The following is an 18,274-nucleotide window of genomic DNA, read 5'->3' on the forward strand; positions in this document are numbered from 1 at the left end:
AGTCTGGCCAGGGTCGGGTTGGAACCCACCACCCTTGGTATATGGGGCCGGTGCCCTACTCACTGAGCCACAGGTGCCGCCCAAGGCCCAGCTATTTAGACTAGCCTGGGCAACAAGGCAAGACCCTGTTGCTACAAAAAGTTAAAAAAAATTAGTAGTGTGTGGTGGCACATCCTGTAGTCTAAGCTACTTTGGAAGGCTGAGGGCTGAGGCAGGAGGATCACTTGAGCCTAGCTGGCAATGTATCACAGCCTGAGGACACAGAATGACACAATGAAACTTGAACTAAGAAAAAAAAAAAAAAAGCAACAGGGGTGGTGGGTGGGGTGGTGGTGGTGGGGTAGGTGGGTTAGTTTTTTGAAACACACTAATAGTAATAGTTGCAACATTCTCTGGCTTCATCATTTAGAGGCATGTGATACATATGGCTACAGAATGTCAGCAGCTGTGAAATTCAGGCTTTGAATATGCTTTCCCCTAATTTGGAATTCCCCACCAGGAGATGCATCTACATTTAGAGAGGTTCTTTAATTGCCTTGTTTGCAAAACCTACCTCCTAGATCCACACCTCCAAAACAACTGCTGGATCCTAGACAGATAGATAGGAAATGATCTGGGTGGGTAGGCATACAACACTCACCCTGAACTCATTATCTTACTTTGAATTACTTGTTTTAGAGTACCTAGAAGTTTGTAATATACAGAATGAAGGACCTAAAATGTAATGCTGCATCAAACTTAATCCAACCACACACACTTTTACCTATCAGAGTTAACTTATTTTTTGGTTGCTCACCCACATTTCCTTGGAATTTCCCTTTAATATAAATCAACTTTTAGGACTCTATAATATACTTCTATAGCCTTGGAAAAGAAAGATCATCACATCCCTTACTAAATCCTTAGCATATTGTTTGTTTTTTTTTTACACCCAAGCTTTGTCTGCTTTATTTCATTACATTAAGTTAAGCAATAAGGCAAAACAGTAACCTGTCATTCATAAAGATCAAGAAGTGCCTCTCATTCCCAAAATGGACCAAAAAGGATATTTCTTCACAAATACGCTTGACATTTAGCTCATAGCATATTTTTTTCTATTAATTCATCAGAGCTAAAAATTATTACTTCATCTGTATTTTCCCTGACTATTTAGGAGAATGCAAATGCACTGTATTTAAAAAGGGCCTTACATTGTTTTGGCTGTTGGCATCACTTGATTTGAACAGAACATTAGAGATGCAGGCAGTCCTTTATTTTGGATAACTATTATTAGGGCCTCTAATGTAGTCAATACTTGCATCAAATACAATGGTTTAATCACCTTTTGTAGTGACTTGGAGCCACTCATAAGTATTTCCACCCTTTAGAAAAAAGTGACCTATTTTTAATTCAAACCAGAGGAGTGTGGCCTGTCAATAGTAATCAAGGGGCTATGAAACCTAAGACTTGGTGATTACATTGACTTCAAATATCATTTGCTATATCTTTTGCTAAAAGAAGTTGCCAGATTATTTAATTAATTTTTTTTGGAGAAACTGTTTCACTCTGTCATTCTGGATAGACTGTCATGGTGTCATAGCTCACAGCAACCTCAAACTGTTAGGCTCAAGCAATCCTCTTACCTCAGCCTCCCACATCTGGACAGGCACCCACCACAATGCTGGGCTAATTTTTCTATTATTAGTAGAGACAAGGTCTCCCTCTTGCTCAGGCTAGTCTTGAACTCCTGAGCTCTGGCAATCTATCTGCCTCAGCCTCCCAGAATGCTAGGATTACAGGCACTAGACACCACGCCCAGCCTGCCAAATTATTGTAAGGACCCTTCCATCAGATTCAGAGCCTAAAAATCTTCCCTGTTGCTAGCCTTCATTCTTTCTGTACTAATATGGTCCATATTCTTTTATTCCTAGATAGGGATGATTATGGTCCAATCCTACTTACGTATCACTATTCCCTAGAGTAGAAGGCTAGAATATGAAGCTTTACATATTAAAAAAAAGAAAAAAACACGAGAATATTTACATTCTCCTGATACCCACGTGCTTTAGCTTCTCAATCTTTCTTGCCTAACAATTTACTCTGACAGTTTGTGATTATTTGTTCTCATTTTCACTTTCCTGTTTCTAGGTCTATGATCTCTTCTCCCTCAAATAGTAAGCCACTACTCAGACAAGAAAGTAAGATAGAACCTTGAGATAGAAGTAATTAAAAGTTGCCTTGCAGTTAAGACACAGCTACATCTTTCACCGCTAACTCAGAGGCTGTTAACCTTGATTGAATATTAGAATCACTGCAGGAACTTTCAAATATCCTGATGATCAGGCCTCATTCCAAATTTATTATGTAAGAATCTCTGGGGACGGGACCAAACATCCATATTTTTTAAAGCTTCCTGGCAATTGGCAATATTTAGTCCAGCTGAGAATCCCTGTATTAATTCAGTTTGAAAGCTGCTCTCTAGTTTTTTTTTTTTTTGAGACAGAGTCTCAAGCTGTTGCCCTAGTAGAGTGCCATGGCGTCACAGCTCACAGCAACCTCAAATTCTTGGGCTTAAGCAATTCTCTTGCCTCAGCCTCCCAAGTAGGTGGGAATACAGGAGCCTGCCAAAACGCCCGGCTACTTTTTTTGTTGCAGTTGTCGTTGTTTTTGTAAGCCTTGGCCAGGTTGGAACCCGCCAACCCTGGTATATGTGGCTGGCACAATAACCACTCGGCTACGGGCGCTGCCCATGCTCTCTAGTTTTTCATACAGAATTTCGGAGCACTTTTCAAGAGATTTCTAGGTTGTGATCTACTTTAAAATTAGGGAATATCTTCCCTAGTAAAAAGAATGGCATGAAAGGTATTCTATTTCATTGGAGTAGGGAAGGAGGCTGCAGATGCCCTTTGCATACTCTCCATCTGCCAGAAGCTACTTCTGCTCCCTCTATAGAGGGCAAAATCAAAGGAGGAATTTGGGGTTCTCATTAAGCAGCACTGACATTAGCCATGGAACATGTGATTTCTACAAGTTAAATGTCAAGGTATCCTAGGTCTCCAAAGTTCTTTCTCCTACCTCCAGCAGGTCTATCATCCTGGTCATCTGGGAGTAGATAAGGACCCTATGCCCTTGAGACTTGAGCCGAGTCAGCAGAACATCAAGGGCATAAAGCTTTCCACTGTCAGTGATAAGGCTCTCCTTGCCTGGGGAGAAGAAAAGGGGAGGGAGTAATGGTATTTAATCGAAGCAACAAAATCACTCACTACAAAGCTATATGTAATCCAAATTTCAACCAAGATGCTTGTCACAAGAGCAGGAAAATACTCTAGAGAAAGAATGCAAAATCCTGAAAACACCATGACTCCAGAAGTAATCAAGGAAGAAATATTGTGAAACGAGGGAGGTGCAGATTCCCTCCCAATTGACAGCTCCCCATGAGATATCTGTTACTAATACATCTGAAAGCTCCCCTGGTCCATATCCTTACTCAGGGGGCACCAGGTATACATGGATATCTATATCCTACTTGCTGTAAGTGACTTGAAAAATCTATTTTTTCTTTTTCATGGTACAAAAGTATTTAATAAGCAACACATCAGTGCCGAAAAACACATAGCTTACACAGCGCATCCTTTAAAACCAGAATGCAGACTTATTTTTATTTATAAAAAAAAAAAAAATCAAGGTGCTCACTGGAATTAAATTACTATGTTTTTTCCTCTTTCTAGAGATGTGACTATTTTTTCTTTATTTATCCTAGCTCTATTTTTTTTTTTTGTTTATCCTATCTGTTTCTCTTTGTTATTTTTTCATCGCATACTTCATTGCAAAATCTGCTAGTTCTGTGATTTAAGTGTTGGGTCCTGAAAGCATGAGAATGTATGGAAACAAGGATTGCTTCTGCCTGCCTTTAGAGACACTTAAACACCAAGAAATGCAGATAAACATACCTACCCCCTTGATTCCCTTCTTGCCTATACTTTTTTTTTGTAGAGACAGAGTCTCACTGTACCGCCCTCGGGTAGAGTGCCGTGGCATCACAAGGCTCACAGCAACCTCTAACTCTTGGGCTTACGTGATTCTCTTGCCTCAGCCTCCCGAGCAGCTGGGACTACAGGCGCCCGCCACAACATCCGGCTATTTTTTTGTTGCAGTTTGGCTGGGGCTGGGTTTGAACCCGCCACCCTCAGCATATGGGGCTGGCGCCCTACTCACTGAGCCACAGGCGCCGCCCTGCCTATACTTTTTTAAAACCCAAACTCCCTCTCCTGGAGGACCACAAATAGGTTGGCTGGTAACTATCATTTAACCAAGCTGTAATTCAGTATAAACATCAAGCCTTATTCAGCTTTTCAGAAAGATGGACTTTGAGTTTCTCTGCAATGAAGCCACTTTCACTTGCTAACTTGTGCTTTTTCCCTCCTCTTTCCATAAGAAAACCATTTCAGCCACAAATCTTCTTTAAAGAACACTTAACTCACAAATTTTCTTACCCATTCAGTATCATTCAACTTCCCTGATATTTCAGGAAGGAGAGTTTCCTGTTTGTAGACTGGTCCATAAACACGCTCTAACAATTGCTGCCATTAAGAGGGGAAGAGATGAGGCACTTAAGGGGTTGGGTAAGAGCATTTGTGGAATTGGCCATGGGACACAAAAAGGGAGAGGGAAAGGATAGAGATATTACTCAGATAAGTAATAACCAAAAGTAAAATAGAAAACATACTGTCCTTCCTTAATTTCTAGGTTTGAACTCACAACTTTCCTTCAGAACTACAGAGGCTGACTACTGAGAGCAATCGAAGAGTTCTCAACAGTCATTTCTCTGTTCTCACCACGATTTGCCAAGTGCACGATTATTGTATAAACTGAACAAGAACGGATGTGCTGACAGTACCACCACAAAACATTAGCCACTCTGTTTCTGCTACAAAGCTGCAGATCCTAGCTGTTTACTTCTCTGCATCACAGCTTGCCTTTTCCCACCTTCGGATCACAGCCAGGCCATATTTTTCCCTCCACTACCCTATCCCTGACACTGTGGTATACACCTTTGTTCAGTCTATTTGGCCCTGTTTAGATTACTGAAATGCTCTTCTTTTTGTTGGTCTCCATACCAACACAATTAAATAACTGCAGCTGGGACAGAATTGACCGCTAAGCCCTTTCCCTGGCACCAGACAAGGAGGCCTATATAAATTCCAAGTCTGAGCAGACAGCAAAGCTTTCATAACAACTTTAAACATTTCTCTTATCACAATTACCCTTCTCTATTAATTGGATCCCCTGGGGTCTCTTGATTTTGACAACTCCTAAACATTCCCCACAGACCCCCAATCAGCTTTAGACATTATGTTCCTTTCTGTTTTATTTTTTGTCTGTTTTAATTAAAAGCACAGCAAGGAAGAAATAAAAAAAAGCTCATATATTTTTCAGTCATTGAATGAGAGTGCACAAGCTAAATTTATCAGATTTCTGCAGCCTGCTTATCTTCTCTCTCCATTCATATATACATATGTTCTCAGCATAAATATTAGAGTATATCTATAGCCAGGTGTTGTGGCAGGTGCTTGTAGTCCCAGCTACTTGGGAGACTAAGGCAAGAGAATCGCTTAAGCCCAGGACTTCGAGGTTGCTGTGAGCAGTGATGCCACGGCACTCTACCAAGGTGACAGCTGAGACTCTGTCTCAAAAAAAAAAAAAAAAAAAAAAGCATATCTAAATCTGGCTGTATCCAAATTTTGAAAAGCTCTGATTCATTTCAAAGTCATGATTCAATGATTTTCACAAATTCTTGCTTCCCACATCTGCTTTACTTTGCTAACCAGAATGAGTTGATTTTTTTTTTTTTTTTTAATGAGACAGAGTCCCATTATGTCATTCTCATCATCCTAGGTAGAGTGCCATGGCATCATAGCTCATAGCAACCTCAAACTCTTGGGCCTAGGCAATTCTCTTGCCTCAGCCTCCCAAGTAGCTGGGGCTACAGGCGCCCACCACAATGTCCGGCTATTCTTTGTTACAGTTATCATTGTTTTAGCTGGCCAGGGCTAGGTTTGATCTCGCCAACTTCAGTATATGTGGCTGGTGCTGTAACCATTGTGCTACAGGCGTCGAGCCAGAACGAGCTGATGTTAAGATTAGAAAAGCTCGGGCGGCACCTATGGCTCAAGGAGTAGGGCGCCGGTCCCATATGCCGGAGGTGGCGGTTTCAAACCCAGCCCTGGCCAAAAAAACCAAAAAAAAAAGATTAGAAAAGCTCAGAGGTGAAGACATTCATACTTAATAAGGACAAAACTCTGATGTGCCTAAAGGAAGCAAGAAGTGGTACCTGTTGTCAGCTTGTTATTGTGTAGGTAGAAGTGGATAGACTGAACTTGTTTGGATTGCCCTGAAAAAACAGACTTCAGCAGAAGCCTTAAAACACTTAGACAAAGAACAATATTTCTGATTTTTTTGTGAGCATGCTAGACACAGGCAATCATCCTTCGGTATTTGTCCTTAGTGAGATATGTAGAAAAAAGAGGCTTCTTTATTTGCCTACACTGGTGTCTTTTGGGCCTGGCATTCATTTCCCAATTTTTTAGGAGTTACCAAAGTTGCACTGGACAAGAGCACCACCTATTGCTAAGCTGGGCGTGGAGCTATAAGGAGCACAATTCCCTAGGAATTGGGCTGTGATCTTGCCAAATCAAACTCAGTAGCTTTGAGTCTGGAAACAGGAGCTCAAAAAAAAAAGACTTTGAGTCAAGAGTCTCACTATGTCACCCTGGGTAGAGTGCCATGGCATCACAGCTCATAGTGCCATGGAATCAAACTCTTGGGCCTAAGCAATTCTCTTTTCTCAGCTTCCCAAGTAGCTGGGACTACAGACGCCCACCACAATGCCTCACTATTTTTTTTTTTTTTGTAGCTGTCGTTGTTTAGTAGATCTGGCCGGATTCGAACCCACCAGCTCCGGAGTATGTGGCCAGCGCCCTAACCACCGAGCTATGGGTATCAAGCCGAGCTTAAAAAACATTAAAACGAATAAACCTATCCTACTGTCTCACAACCTTTTCTATAATCCTAAAGTAGGCTCTTATAGTACTTTCATTTAGATACAGGTTTGTAGCGTCCAGTGTTAGATACTGTTCAGAGACAAAACAGCAACATCAACAACAATAACAAATACAGCCCATAGCACTAAAATCAGAGCAACAGATTAAATAATATCTTCCTTTCCAAGGAAATATGACTTCTGAAGGGACTGTACTTCTTTCTAGTGAAACAGAAGTAATCAACGTGTGAAACCTAGATTTTTTTTTTTTTGAGACAGAGTCTCACTTTGTCTCCCTTAATATAGTGCTGTGGCATCACAGCTCACAGCAAACTCATGCTCTTGGGCTTAGGCAATTCTCTTGCCTCAGCCTCCCAAGTAACTGGAACTACAGGAATCCGCTATACACCTGGTTAATTTTTTAGAGATGAGGTCTCGCTCTGGCTCAAGCTGGTCTTGAACCTGTCAGATCAGGCAATCCACCCACCCACCTAGGCCTCCTAGAGTGCTAGGATTACAGGTGCGAGCCACCGAGCCTGGCCCTAGACCCAGTAGATTTTGGTGAGTCTCTCAAAGAGTATGAAGAATCATGCTCAGGGATTCAGCAAATGTAAAAATATAGAGGAAGGAGAGATAATATACAGGTTCCAGTGAGCCCCTTGCCCCTCCCGGCCAAGCTAGTCTGCAGAGCACAATGGGGTCAGTGAGGAGCTGGTAGGTTCTCACAGTAAACAGCCAGTGAGGCTGGTGCTTTTTATCGATGCAAAAAGAACTCAGACACTTCCTGCTATTTAAACAAGGTCCATTTTTCTTTCAAAGAACAGGAAAAGCCACAAGAGATTCCCACAGCGCCAGCAATAAGTGTTCTACTCCTATACTGGGAACTTAGGAGCCAGAATGAAGAAGGGATAAAGAAGAAATAAGGTGTTATCTTGCTTTTTTCAATTCCTGTGCTCAGCTCCTGCCTAGGATTCTGTGATTCATATAGGCTTGCTTTACACTTAAATTTCCTTTCATTTTCAAACAATATACCTTTACCCACAGCTTTCATGTGTTCTAAGTCAGCTATAAGTCCATATGCAATGCTGTTTTCATATACCCAAAAAGGCATCTTCCAGTTTAAAGAACTCCCGAAACTCCTAACGGCTGATACAAACCCCTTGTCACTTGTCAAAGTTAACACTAAATGGAAAAACCAGACCTTAAAAATCAGAATCCAATCATCTCTTAGAAAATAGCAGGTGCATTCTATTTTTTTTTGGTAGAGACAAGAGTTTTACTTTATTGCCCTCGGTAGAGGCAATACAGATCGGCGTCACAGATCACAGCAACCTCCAACTCCTTGGCTTAGGTGATTCTCTTGCCTCAGCCTCCCGAGCAGCTGGGACCACAGGTGCCTGCCACAACACCCTGCTATTTTTTTTGTTGCATTTTGGCCGGGACCGGGCTTGAACCCGCCACCCACAGTATATGGGGCTGGTGCCCCACTCACTGAGCCACAGATGCCGCCCAGCAGGTGTATTCTTTTGAATGTTTACTTTGAGTTTACTTCCATTATAGGCCATAAGCTGAATACAATCAAGAAATCAAAGGCCAGATGCAGTGGTTCACGCCTGTAATCCTAGCACTCCGAGAGGCTGAGGTGGGTGGACTGCCTAAGCTCACAGGTTTGAGATCAGCCTGAGCTCTAAAAATAGCTGGGCATTGTGGTGGGCACCTGTCATCCCAGCTACTTGGGAGGTTGAGGCAAGAGAATCGTTTAAGCCCAAGAGTTTGAGGTTGCTGTAAGCGGTGACGCCATAACACTCTACTGAGGGCAACAAAGTAAGACTCTGTCTCAAAAAAAAAAAAAAGAATTTGGACAACTAAAACTAACATTGTAGCCTCAAGCTACCACTCCAGCTTGCCAGCAGATGTAATAAAACAAAATGAGCCTATGAACCCTCTGTGTTCAGGTTCCCTAAAAGTAAAGGAAAAGAGGAAAACTAAAGGAAAGATGAAAACCTAGTTTCCTTTCAACTCTTGGCCTTGACCCAAGGGTGTCTGGGAATTCTCTAGCATACTGGCACAAAACACACTATTTTTCCTCTGGTTATCATCCAGATCTCTAGTACTTCATGCTGGACACTTAATGCTACTTAAACTGGGCTTTCTATGATGACATTCTCATTCATTTCACTGGCAATGGCACAAGACAACTGTACTCATTTGACTTGGAGCCTTTCCTACCATGGCTCATTTCTACTTTTTTTTTTTTCTTAAGTGGCATTCCTTTCAGCTATAAGCACAAATCTAAAAGTATTTATTTATCTCTCCACTCAAGTCACAAATTACTAGTATTCTCAGCTATAAATTACTAAGGGTAAAAGAGAAAATAAAAACCTCAAGAACATTGAATTTCAAATATCTAAAAGTGCCACATGGAATATCTCCCTGGCTCTCCCCTTGACAAACCGGGAACACATTCCAAGAGAATAAAGAACTTACCTGGAATCCTGATGAAAGACCAGCCATTCTGAGGCCTGATGCTCCATAGTCCTCCAACTGGTTCTGGGAAGAACTGGGATTGCCGAGTTAGCCAGTCTGCAGCCAATTCAGGGGCCCCATTCAACAAACACTGCTTGGCTGCCAGACTCCCTCCTTCCTTCAGAACTCGTCGTTCGTATTCTGCACTTCGGTCGTTGCAATATGAGTCCAATGGCACTGCGGTAACCTGCAGTGAAACATTCACATGAGATGGCTCTTTTATACTGTCCATACATACTAAGCCCTTTGGGCACCTCAACTTTGACCAATATGGATAATTCTTAGGGTAATGGTTTCAAATATCTTGTTCTGACAAATTAAGTTGTCCCTGGCAGCTGATGCAGTGAGCTTCTCCCAAAGAAAGGTCAACATCTTCTAACATGAACCTGTAAACAAAGTAAAGATCCAAAGAGAGCTGAAGTTTGCAGATAAATCAAGATACTGGGTCAGCAATAATTCTACTATACACATATATAGAGTGGCCATAAAGTTTGCGTTCAATTTAAAACTGCATTAAACTGTATTATCTGACTGCTCTGCCTCCTCCTTTCATTGGTAAATATTATTCTTGGCTAAGTTCTACAGCCACACACATACAGTAATGACAGAAAGGGAGCTGGAGCTAGTTAGATATCATTAAGGAACTAAAGAGTATTGCCCTGGTGTATTTGAAGTTATCTTTAATGCTTTTGAGGCAAAACTCCAAAATATATCAAGACTTTTTTCTCCTCTTCTCTGACCGAGGTGCTGACAAAACTAATGGAAGATAAGGAAAAGTTTCTTTGCAGTCTGTATGCTGGGAAAAGTAGAGTTGGGAGGGTAGGAGATGAGAGGGAAGCAACTGCCAAAGAGTAGCAGATTTATTTCCTGGTTAGGGCAGAGGCTTTGCACAAATTCTTATCTCAACACAGGTACAACCCAATAACACTAAATGCTGCCTTTCCTATGGAGAAGGGGCTCCTGCAAATTCAGAAGCATAGGTTTCATTCTTAATTCAGTTACCTGGATCTATTCCCACTCTAGTTAAGTAGCTATGTATTCAAATGGCTGTGAAATCAACTATTAAGAAGCCAATGGAAGATGAGGTAGACAAGGCTACCTTTTTGTTAAAATGTGGAGGCTATGATTATCTGCCAAGTCTAGGTTGATAAAAATGCTAAAAGCCCATAACAAGTTGAGTATCCCTAATCCAAACATCCAAAATCCAAAATGCTCCAAAATTTTTAGTGCCTACATGACATTCAAAGGGAATGCTTATTGGGGCAGTGTGAAATTTGGATTTTTGGATAAGAGATACTCATCAGGTATCAGCAGTAGATTGCTTAGGAGTACACTAGAGCTAGACTTAAGAGCTGAGGAGAAACTGAGTATAAGAAGCAAGAGCTGAGATATGAGAGATCAGAACATAAAACATTGCAACTTAGCAATGAAGTTCATTTATTGCTTGGAAGTTAGGCACCTAGGAAACTCTAGCTTGCTATGTTTTAACTTTTCTATTTTTGTGTCAACCAATCTTTAGGGCACTAGGCTGTCAAGTTTTAATACGCATAAGGGCCTCCTTTGAAGCAGATCAAAAGTACAAATCTTGATCCAGAAGGACTGAAGGACTCAATAGATGTATATTTTTAACAAGCACCCCAATATCTTTAGCCAAGCCTGGAAAACACTGCCTTAGAATATGAAAAGCCAGCTAGCTGACCAAGGGGCTGAAGGTGCCTCCCCTCAGTACAAGACGGTACCAAGGTCACAAGAAAGAGCATCATTTACCAATAACCAAAGAATAAATAAACTATACTGGCTTGCACATGAAGCTGAAGTGAGTTTACTTGGGAGCAGTGCCATCTATGGTCCAGATGGAAAACTACAGAGGGTCGCAGCAAACTGAGCCTGGAGTTCAAAACCCACAGTGTTCACCACAGAAATCAGTTTTTCCATATAGTATGAGGAGCTCATACCATCTTTGTTTTTTTGCTTTCAGCTTACTAATTTTTCCCACTGATGCTTGAGCACAGGAAAGTAAATACTGAAAGACAATGCAGGTAGATAAAAATTGGGTCTTTTCTTGCTGTGGCTTGTACTGGCAGTACCCCAGTAGGACCTGGGGCAGAGTAGACATTTCCTTTGTAGGAAATGTGCCCGAGATACACAGAATTAATAGCAGCTATATTGGCTTGGTGCTCATAGCTCAATGGTTAGGGCGCCAGGCACATACACAGAGGCAGTGGGTTTAAACCAGGCCTGTGCTAGCAGTCCCAATTACTTGGGAGGCTGAGGCAAGAGAATTATTTAAGCCCAAAAGTTTGAGGTTGCTGTAAGCTGTGATGCCACAGCACTCTACCGAGGGTGACATAGTAAGACACTGTCTCAAAAAAACCCCAAAGCATCTATACTTCTATAAAAACAGTTAAATAAGTAGTGGTATGGATTATAGAAGTATGACCAGGTTTATATACTGAAACAGCATGCATAATTTTGAAGTATAAAGCATGTTGTCTTTTCTTTCTTTCTTTCTTTCTTTTTTGAACAGAGTGTTGTAGCATCATAGCTCACAACAACCTCAAACTCTTAAGCTCAAGTGATCCTCTTAGATCAGTCTCCTGAGTAATTGGGACTACAGGAGCCCACCATAACGTCCAGTTAGTTTTTAGAGACGGGGTCTTGCTCTTGCTCAGGCTGGTCTCAAACTCCTGGCCTCAGCTCAGCGCCTGTGGCTCAGCGGCTATGGCACCAGCCACATACACTGGAGCTAGGTAGGTCCGAAACCAGCCTGCGCCTGCCAAACAACAAGGACAACTACAACCAAAAAATAGCCAGGCGTTGTAGAGGGCACCTGTAGTCCCAGCTACGTGGGAGGCTGAGGCAAGAGAATCGCTTGAGCCCAATAGTTTGAGGTTGCTGTGAACTGTGAAACCACAGTACAACATACTGAGACTCTGTCTCAAAAAAAAAAAAAAGCAAAACAAAAACTCCTGACGTCAAGCAATCCTCCCACAAGTCTCAGCCTTCCAGAGTGCTAGGATTACAGGCGTGACCTACCACTTCCGGCCTCACATTAAGTCTTTTCTTTCTTTTTTTTTTTTTTTTAGAGACAGAATCTCACTTTATCGCCCTCAGTAGAGTGCAGTAGTGTCACAGCTCACAGCAACCTCCAACACCTGGGCTTAAGTGATTCTCTTGACTCAGCCTCCCGAGCAGCTGGAACTACAGACGACTGCCAGAACACCTGGCTAATTTTTTGTCACAGTTTGGCAGGGGCTGGGTTTGAACCTGCCACCCTCGGTATACGTGGCTGGCACCCTACCCACTGAACCACAGGCACACCCACACATTAAGTCTTTTCTAATGGGAGACTCATATGAGCCAATTTTATGCTCTTTAACTGCTTTGATTTGGGGTGGTGGTGAGGGGAGAAAAGACTAATAAGGACTTTGACCCCAAATTCTCAAGATGAAAAGTCAAAAACTAGAAACTCAACATGAAGGAATAAAGGGAGAACACTGACATAAAGAGCATCTTTTTTTTTTTTTTGCCTAGGTCTCATTGCTAGGCACTCTTATAGTTTTGTAAACAAAACAACTTTTTCCAGTTATAAAAAACTTTCACCTGGGCGGTGCCTGTGGCTCAGTCGGTAAGGCGCCAGCCTCATATACGGAGGGTAGCGGGTTCAAACCCAACCCCGGCCAACCGGCAACAAACAAATAGCCGGGCATTGTGGTGGGCACCTGTAGTCCCAGCTACTCTGGAGGTTGAGGCAAGAGAATCGCTTGAGCCCAGGAGTTGGAGGTTGCTGTGAGCTGTGTGAGGCCACAGCACTCTACCGAGGGCCATAGAGTGAGACTCTGTCTCTACAAAAAAAAAAAACAAAAAAAAAAACCTTTCACCTATTTTCCAATTTTTATTTTGCTAACATCCTTCCCAGTCCAGGGCTAAATAATGAGAGGTTTGTAAGACATGGTTCTTAGTAAAATATTTTTTAATGTTTTGATAAGCTTTTCTGGCCAGGAAAAGCCAAGATATATGTAAAAATATATATATTTTGGATCAAGATATATGTAAAAATCACAGAATGCCATGTTGTACATACATAAGCAGTGTACTCATGAGATCCAAAAGAGGGCAAAAAGGTCCACTTCTATTTAGAATAAATCCTGTTTTCTAAGTCAGCTCTATCCTAGACAGTCTCCACCCATTCTGCTAAGTCCAAGTGGCTTTCCTAATTGCTTTTAGAAGCAGGGGGAGGGCCTGTGGCTCAGTTGGTAGGGCGCCGGCCCCATATACCGAGGGTGGCGGGTTCAAACCCGGCCCCGGCCAAACTGCAGCCAAAAAATAGCCGGGCATTGTGGTGGGCACCTGTAGTCCCAGCTACTCGGGAAGCTGAGGTAAGAGAATTGCTTAAGCCCAGGAGTTGGAGGTTGCTGTGAGCTGTGTGAGGCCACGGCACTTGACCGAGGGCCATAAAGTGAGACTCTGTCTCTACCAAAAAAAAAAAAAAAAAAGACATTTATGGGTGGCACCTGTGGCTCAAGGAGTAGGGCGCCTGTCCCATATGCTGGAGGTGGCAGGGTTCGAACCCAGCCCCAGCCAAAAACCACAAAAAAAAAAAAAAATTATAAAATCCTCTAATACGAAATAATAAAGATATTTAAAACAGAAATAAAACATATAACAAAAACGAAAAAAAAAAAAAAAAAGCAGGGGGAGATGAAGCATGACATACTGTTTTTTTCCCCCCACAGTTGGAAATGCATACGCCCTCTAGTCCCGCATGAGCAACCCACTTCTTGCTTCATTAACCTCAGAAACTACAGTACCTTCAGGGGTTGTCTTCTCAAATATTCAGTGTGTTCTTCTGGAGGACATATATTTTCCTGCTCTAGCTCTAAAAAGCATAACTGCTCTAAACGCCGCAGTATGTTGATAAAATGAATTCCCAGGATCTTAGTTTATTAACTCTGTAGAATTATTTTCTCAGCCAATGATAAAACAACTCTTTCCTGCCACTAAGGAGGTTCTTTCTAAATTGACCCTGAAGTTTTTTTCTTTTTTTTGTAGAGACAGAGTCTCACTTTATCACCCTCGGTAGAGTGCCGTGGCCTCACACAGCTCACAGCAACCTCCAACTCCTGGGCTTAAGCGATTCTCTTGCCTCAGCCTCCCGAGTAGCTGGGACTACAGGCGCCCGCCACAACGCCCGGCTATTTTTTTGTTGCAGTTTGGCCAGGGCTGGGTTTGAACCTGCCACTCGACCCTAAAGTTTTTATAGCATGTGCCATAAAAAATTCATAAGAAATGAATTTGTGTTAACATAAGGCTATGATCAAGGGTTCAAAAGAAATCAGTTTCTCCCCACCACAGATGGGTTAGAAATTCATATAAGATAATTAAGGTAATCTCATGAAATGTTGCCTTATTTACTACTGATCTTAATCCCCAGGACTCTGGTGAAAGCTGGGTATATGTGTATAAAATATTGAGACATGTTTAAAACGTTTCTTCTTCAGTCCTTATAATGAATGGGTAATTAGTCCCATTTTCAGGTTTAACACATGCCGTAAGAAGAAACTTGAAGAACATATATGAAGAGAGGGGAAGAGTTAGAAGGGAGTTGGGGTGGGAGGAGGCTTTCAGGCAATAGAAGCTTTCTAGGAATCCTTCCTGCCACCACACATTTACAGCTATTACAGTTCAAAACATTTACCATTCTTTGGGAAAAGAGCAGCATCAAAGATGGTAGCTTAGATTTCTGGCTAATCAATACCAAAGTAGTACAGTTGGGGTATGCACGTATGACAGAGTGGGGCTGTTCCTTTTTTTTTTTTGAGACAGAGTCTTATTATGTCGCCCTCAGTAGAGTGCTGTTGCATCACAGCTCACAGCAACCTCTAACTCTTGGGCTTAAGAGCTTCTCTTGCCTCAGCCTCCCAAGTAGCTAGGACTACAGGCGCCTGCCATAACGCCCAGCAATTTTTGTTTTTTGTAGTTGTTATTGTTGTTTAGCAGGTCCAGGCCAGGTTCAAACTCATCAGCCCTGGTATATGGGGCCAATGCCCTAACTACAGAGCGATGGGCACTGAGCCAGGGGGCTGTTCTTGAAAGTAGATGGCATTTGAGATCTGGGGAAATCTGAGTGATAACAAGTGAAAAAAATTTTTTTAATTTATTTTTATTTTTAATTTCAGTGTGCTTGTTCATCTTTGTTTGAAGTACTCCTTTTTTGTTGATTTTCTTCTTTCTCCTGCGGTGCTGGCTGTTTTTGATGTTGTTAGTAGAGACGGGGTCTTACTCTGGCTGACTGCTGCTCATATGGGTTATGAACCTCTGAGCTCAAGGCAATCCACCCGCCTCGGCCTCCCACAGCGCTGGGACTACAGGCGTGAGCCACCACGCCCAGCCTCAAGTGAAAATTTTTTATGTCAATAAATGCCATTATAGCCCAAGATAGCTTACTTTTATTGACTCTATAAAACACTGGGAACAGGAGAAGTGAAAAAGACTAGGTATATTGCTCTCAAAAATCTAACTTCCTTTTATTAGGCCTCTTGGCATACACCAATGAGACTAAGAGAACAAAACCAACCACGCAACCATGAAGACAGAAGGCTGTTTTGTATGGAAGAACTTGGCTTCAGATGCTTCCTAGAAAAAGTGATTTCCTGCATCAAGTTAAGCTTCTAAGACAAAGAATATTTTAGAATACTAAGATACATACAAAAATCTAAATACCTTTGGATAGTTAATATAAACTAAACAAAGTCAATGGCAGTAAGAGAATTATGGTCATGGCTTGGCACCTGCTCAGCAGCTAGGGCGCCAGTCACATACACCGGAGTTGGCCGGTTCGAATCCAGCCCAGGCCTGCCAAACAACAATGACAACTACAACCAAAAATAGCCGGGAATTGTGGCAGGTGACTGTAGTCCCAGCTTTTTGGGAGGCTGAGGCAAGAGAATTGCTTAAGCCCAAGAGTTTGAGGTTGCTGTGAGGTATGATGTTACGGCCCTCTATCCAGGGCAACAGCTTGAGATTCTGTCTCAAATAAATAAAAAAAGAGAATTACATTCAGATAGTACTAGACCTGCAGAAAGAAAGCTAGGCATACAGGAGTCAATACTTCATTTCCATTCATCATCTTTCCTTGTATCTCCTATCAGATTTTGTCTTTTGATAATAAAGGATGCAAACTGATAAAAAATAACGATAGAAAATTATTTACAAAAAACTCTGAAAAGGCACTTTCTTCTTTAAAACAGTGAAACAGTAGACTTGCTATAATGAGTGGAGAAACAAGATAAAAACAGAGAAGGATAAGATAAGGAGAAACAAGATAAAAACAGAGCTTCCTCTAAAAGCTTCCACTTAGAGCAAAATGAAACAAGAAGCTGGGAAGACAGAAATTCATTATTTGCTCTGACCACAGGATATGCCCACATCTTTATTCTTTTTTTTTAGTTGTTGGGGATTCATTGAAGGTATAAAGATCCAGGTTACAGGGGGTGGCGCCTGTGGCTCAAAGGAGTAGGGTGCCAGCCCTATATGCCGGAGGTGGCGGGTTCAAACTCAGCCCCAGCCAAAAAAAAAAAAATAATAATAATAAAATAAAAGATCCAGGTTACACTGATTGCATTTGTTAGGTGAATTCCCTCTTATAATTGTGTCCTGCCCCTAAGAGGTGTGCCACACCTTGACCCTCCACTCCCTTCCTCTCCCACTCCCCTCCATGTTTTTTTTGCCACTGTGCCTTCACATACTTCTTCATGGATGCGACAAAACATCTTTTGCCTGGCTTTGATCAACAAGGATGGGAAATAATTGGAATATGTAAGCAAAATAAACAACTCCAACATGTTAATGGTGGCTAGTGATTGTAGGAGTACTCTGTTTTGATAAACAGGGTATTTGGAAAGATCCAGACTGCTGCTCAAAATAACAACTGAAAGAGAAAATACTCACAGTCTATAAATAAGAGTACAACTGCTGAATGGTGAATAATAGGCAATAGTCTATTTTCAGATAGAATAGGCTTGTAAACTATAGTCCATGCAAAGTTTGCTTAGGAAAATGATAAAACGCCAGACTGAGAAGTTTCCTGATGCTGGAGTGTTGTGTTTCTTTTTGTTATTTAGAGACTGTACTGAGGTGATAAGTTAAGGCCAGATCAAATCACTCCTCATTAATATGGCCCCTTCCTATCAAACTCCTCAAAAACCTCAATGCAGGTGGATGATAATCTATCTGCCAGATGGATTATTCTCATCATAGTTGAGAGCCACTGACTAAATGAGAGGAAGAAGCTATTCCCCATACAACTACTCTCAAATCAATAATTCTACTCTGTTTTGAATACTAATATTGATATGTTTCTTAAAGTTCAAATAGCTCAAAATAGTTCTGTTTAAGAAATAAATCCCCTGAAAATTGGTGTATTTATTCTAGTTTCATCTATTTTGTCTCTTCCCTTCTGTAGCACTTACTCGTGGACTGGCCACACACAAAAAAGATGGCAGCTCAGTGAGCAGACAGCAACGAAGCGAGGAGGTAGCTGATCTCCGCTGATGGACGACCTGGTCTGAGTAGCCACTCACTGCTTTACAGTGGCTGCTGAAAACAAGAGACTACAAAATAAAAATGCAAATTAGTGACGATGACAATTAATGTTTAATGTAAGCAAAATGAAAAATTGCCACATATTAAATATGTAACTTAAACAATTTTCTTCCTAGTGAATATTAA

At 41.6% G+C, this 18,274-nt stretch overlaps 1 protein-coding gene across 3 annotated transcripts in view; it reads right to left on the reverse strand.

Annotated features, from left to right (window-relative positions):
* The window catches only part of INO80 (INO80 complex ATPase subunit), a 180,402-nt gene that overhangs the window by 60,154 nt on the left and 101,974 nt on the right, over window positions 1-18,274 (reverse strand). For all 3 annotated transcript variants that reach the window (XM_053595850.1, XM_053595851.1, XM_053595849.1), the window contains exons 25-27: window positions 18,016-18,156; window positions 9,506-9,731; window positions 3,055-3,182 (exon numbers count right to left, since the gene is read on the reverse strand). In XM_053595850.1, the coding sequence (XP_053451825.1) occupies window positions 3,055-3,182; window positions 9,506-9,731; window positions 18,016-18,156 (495 nt within the window). The remainder of the gene's footprint in view (window positions 1-3,054; window positions 3,183-9,505; window positions 9,732-18,015; window positions 18,157-18,274) is intronic.

Source organism: Nycticebus coucang, chromosome 6 (genome assembly GCF_027406575.1).
Source record: "Nycticebus coucang isolate mNycCou1 chromosome 6, mNycCou1.pri, whole genome shotgun sequence".
Lineage (NCBI taxonomy): Eukaryota > Metazoa > Chordata > Mammalia > Primates > Lorisidae > Nycticebus > Nycticebus coucang.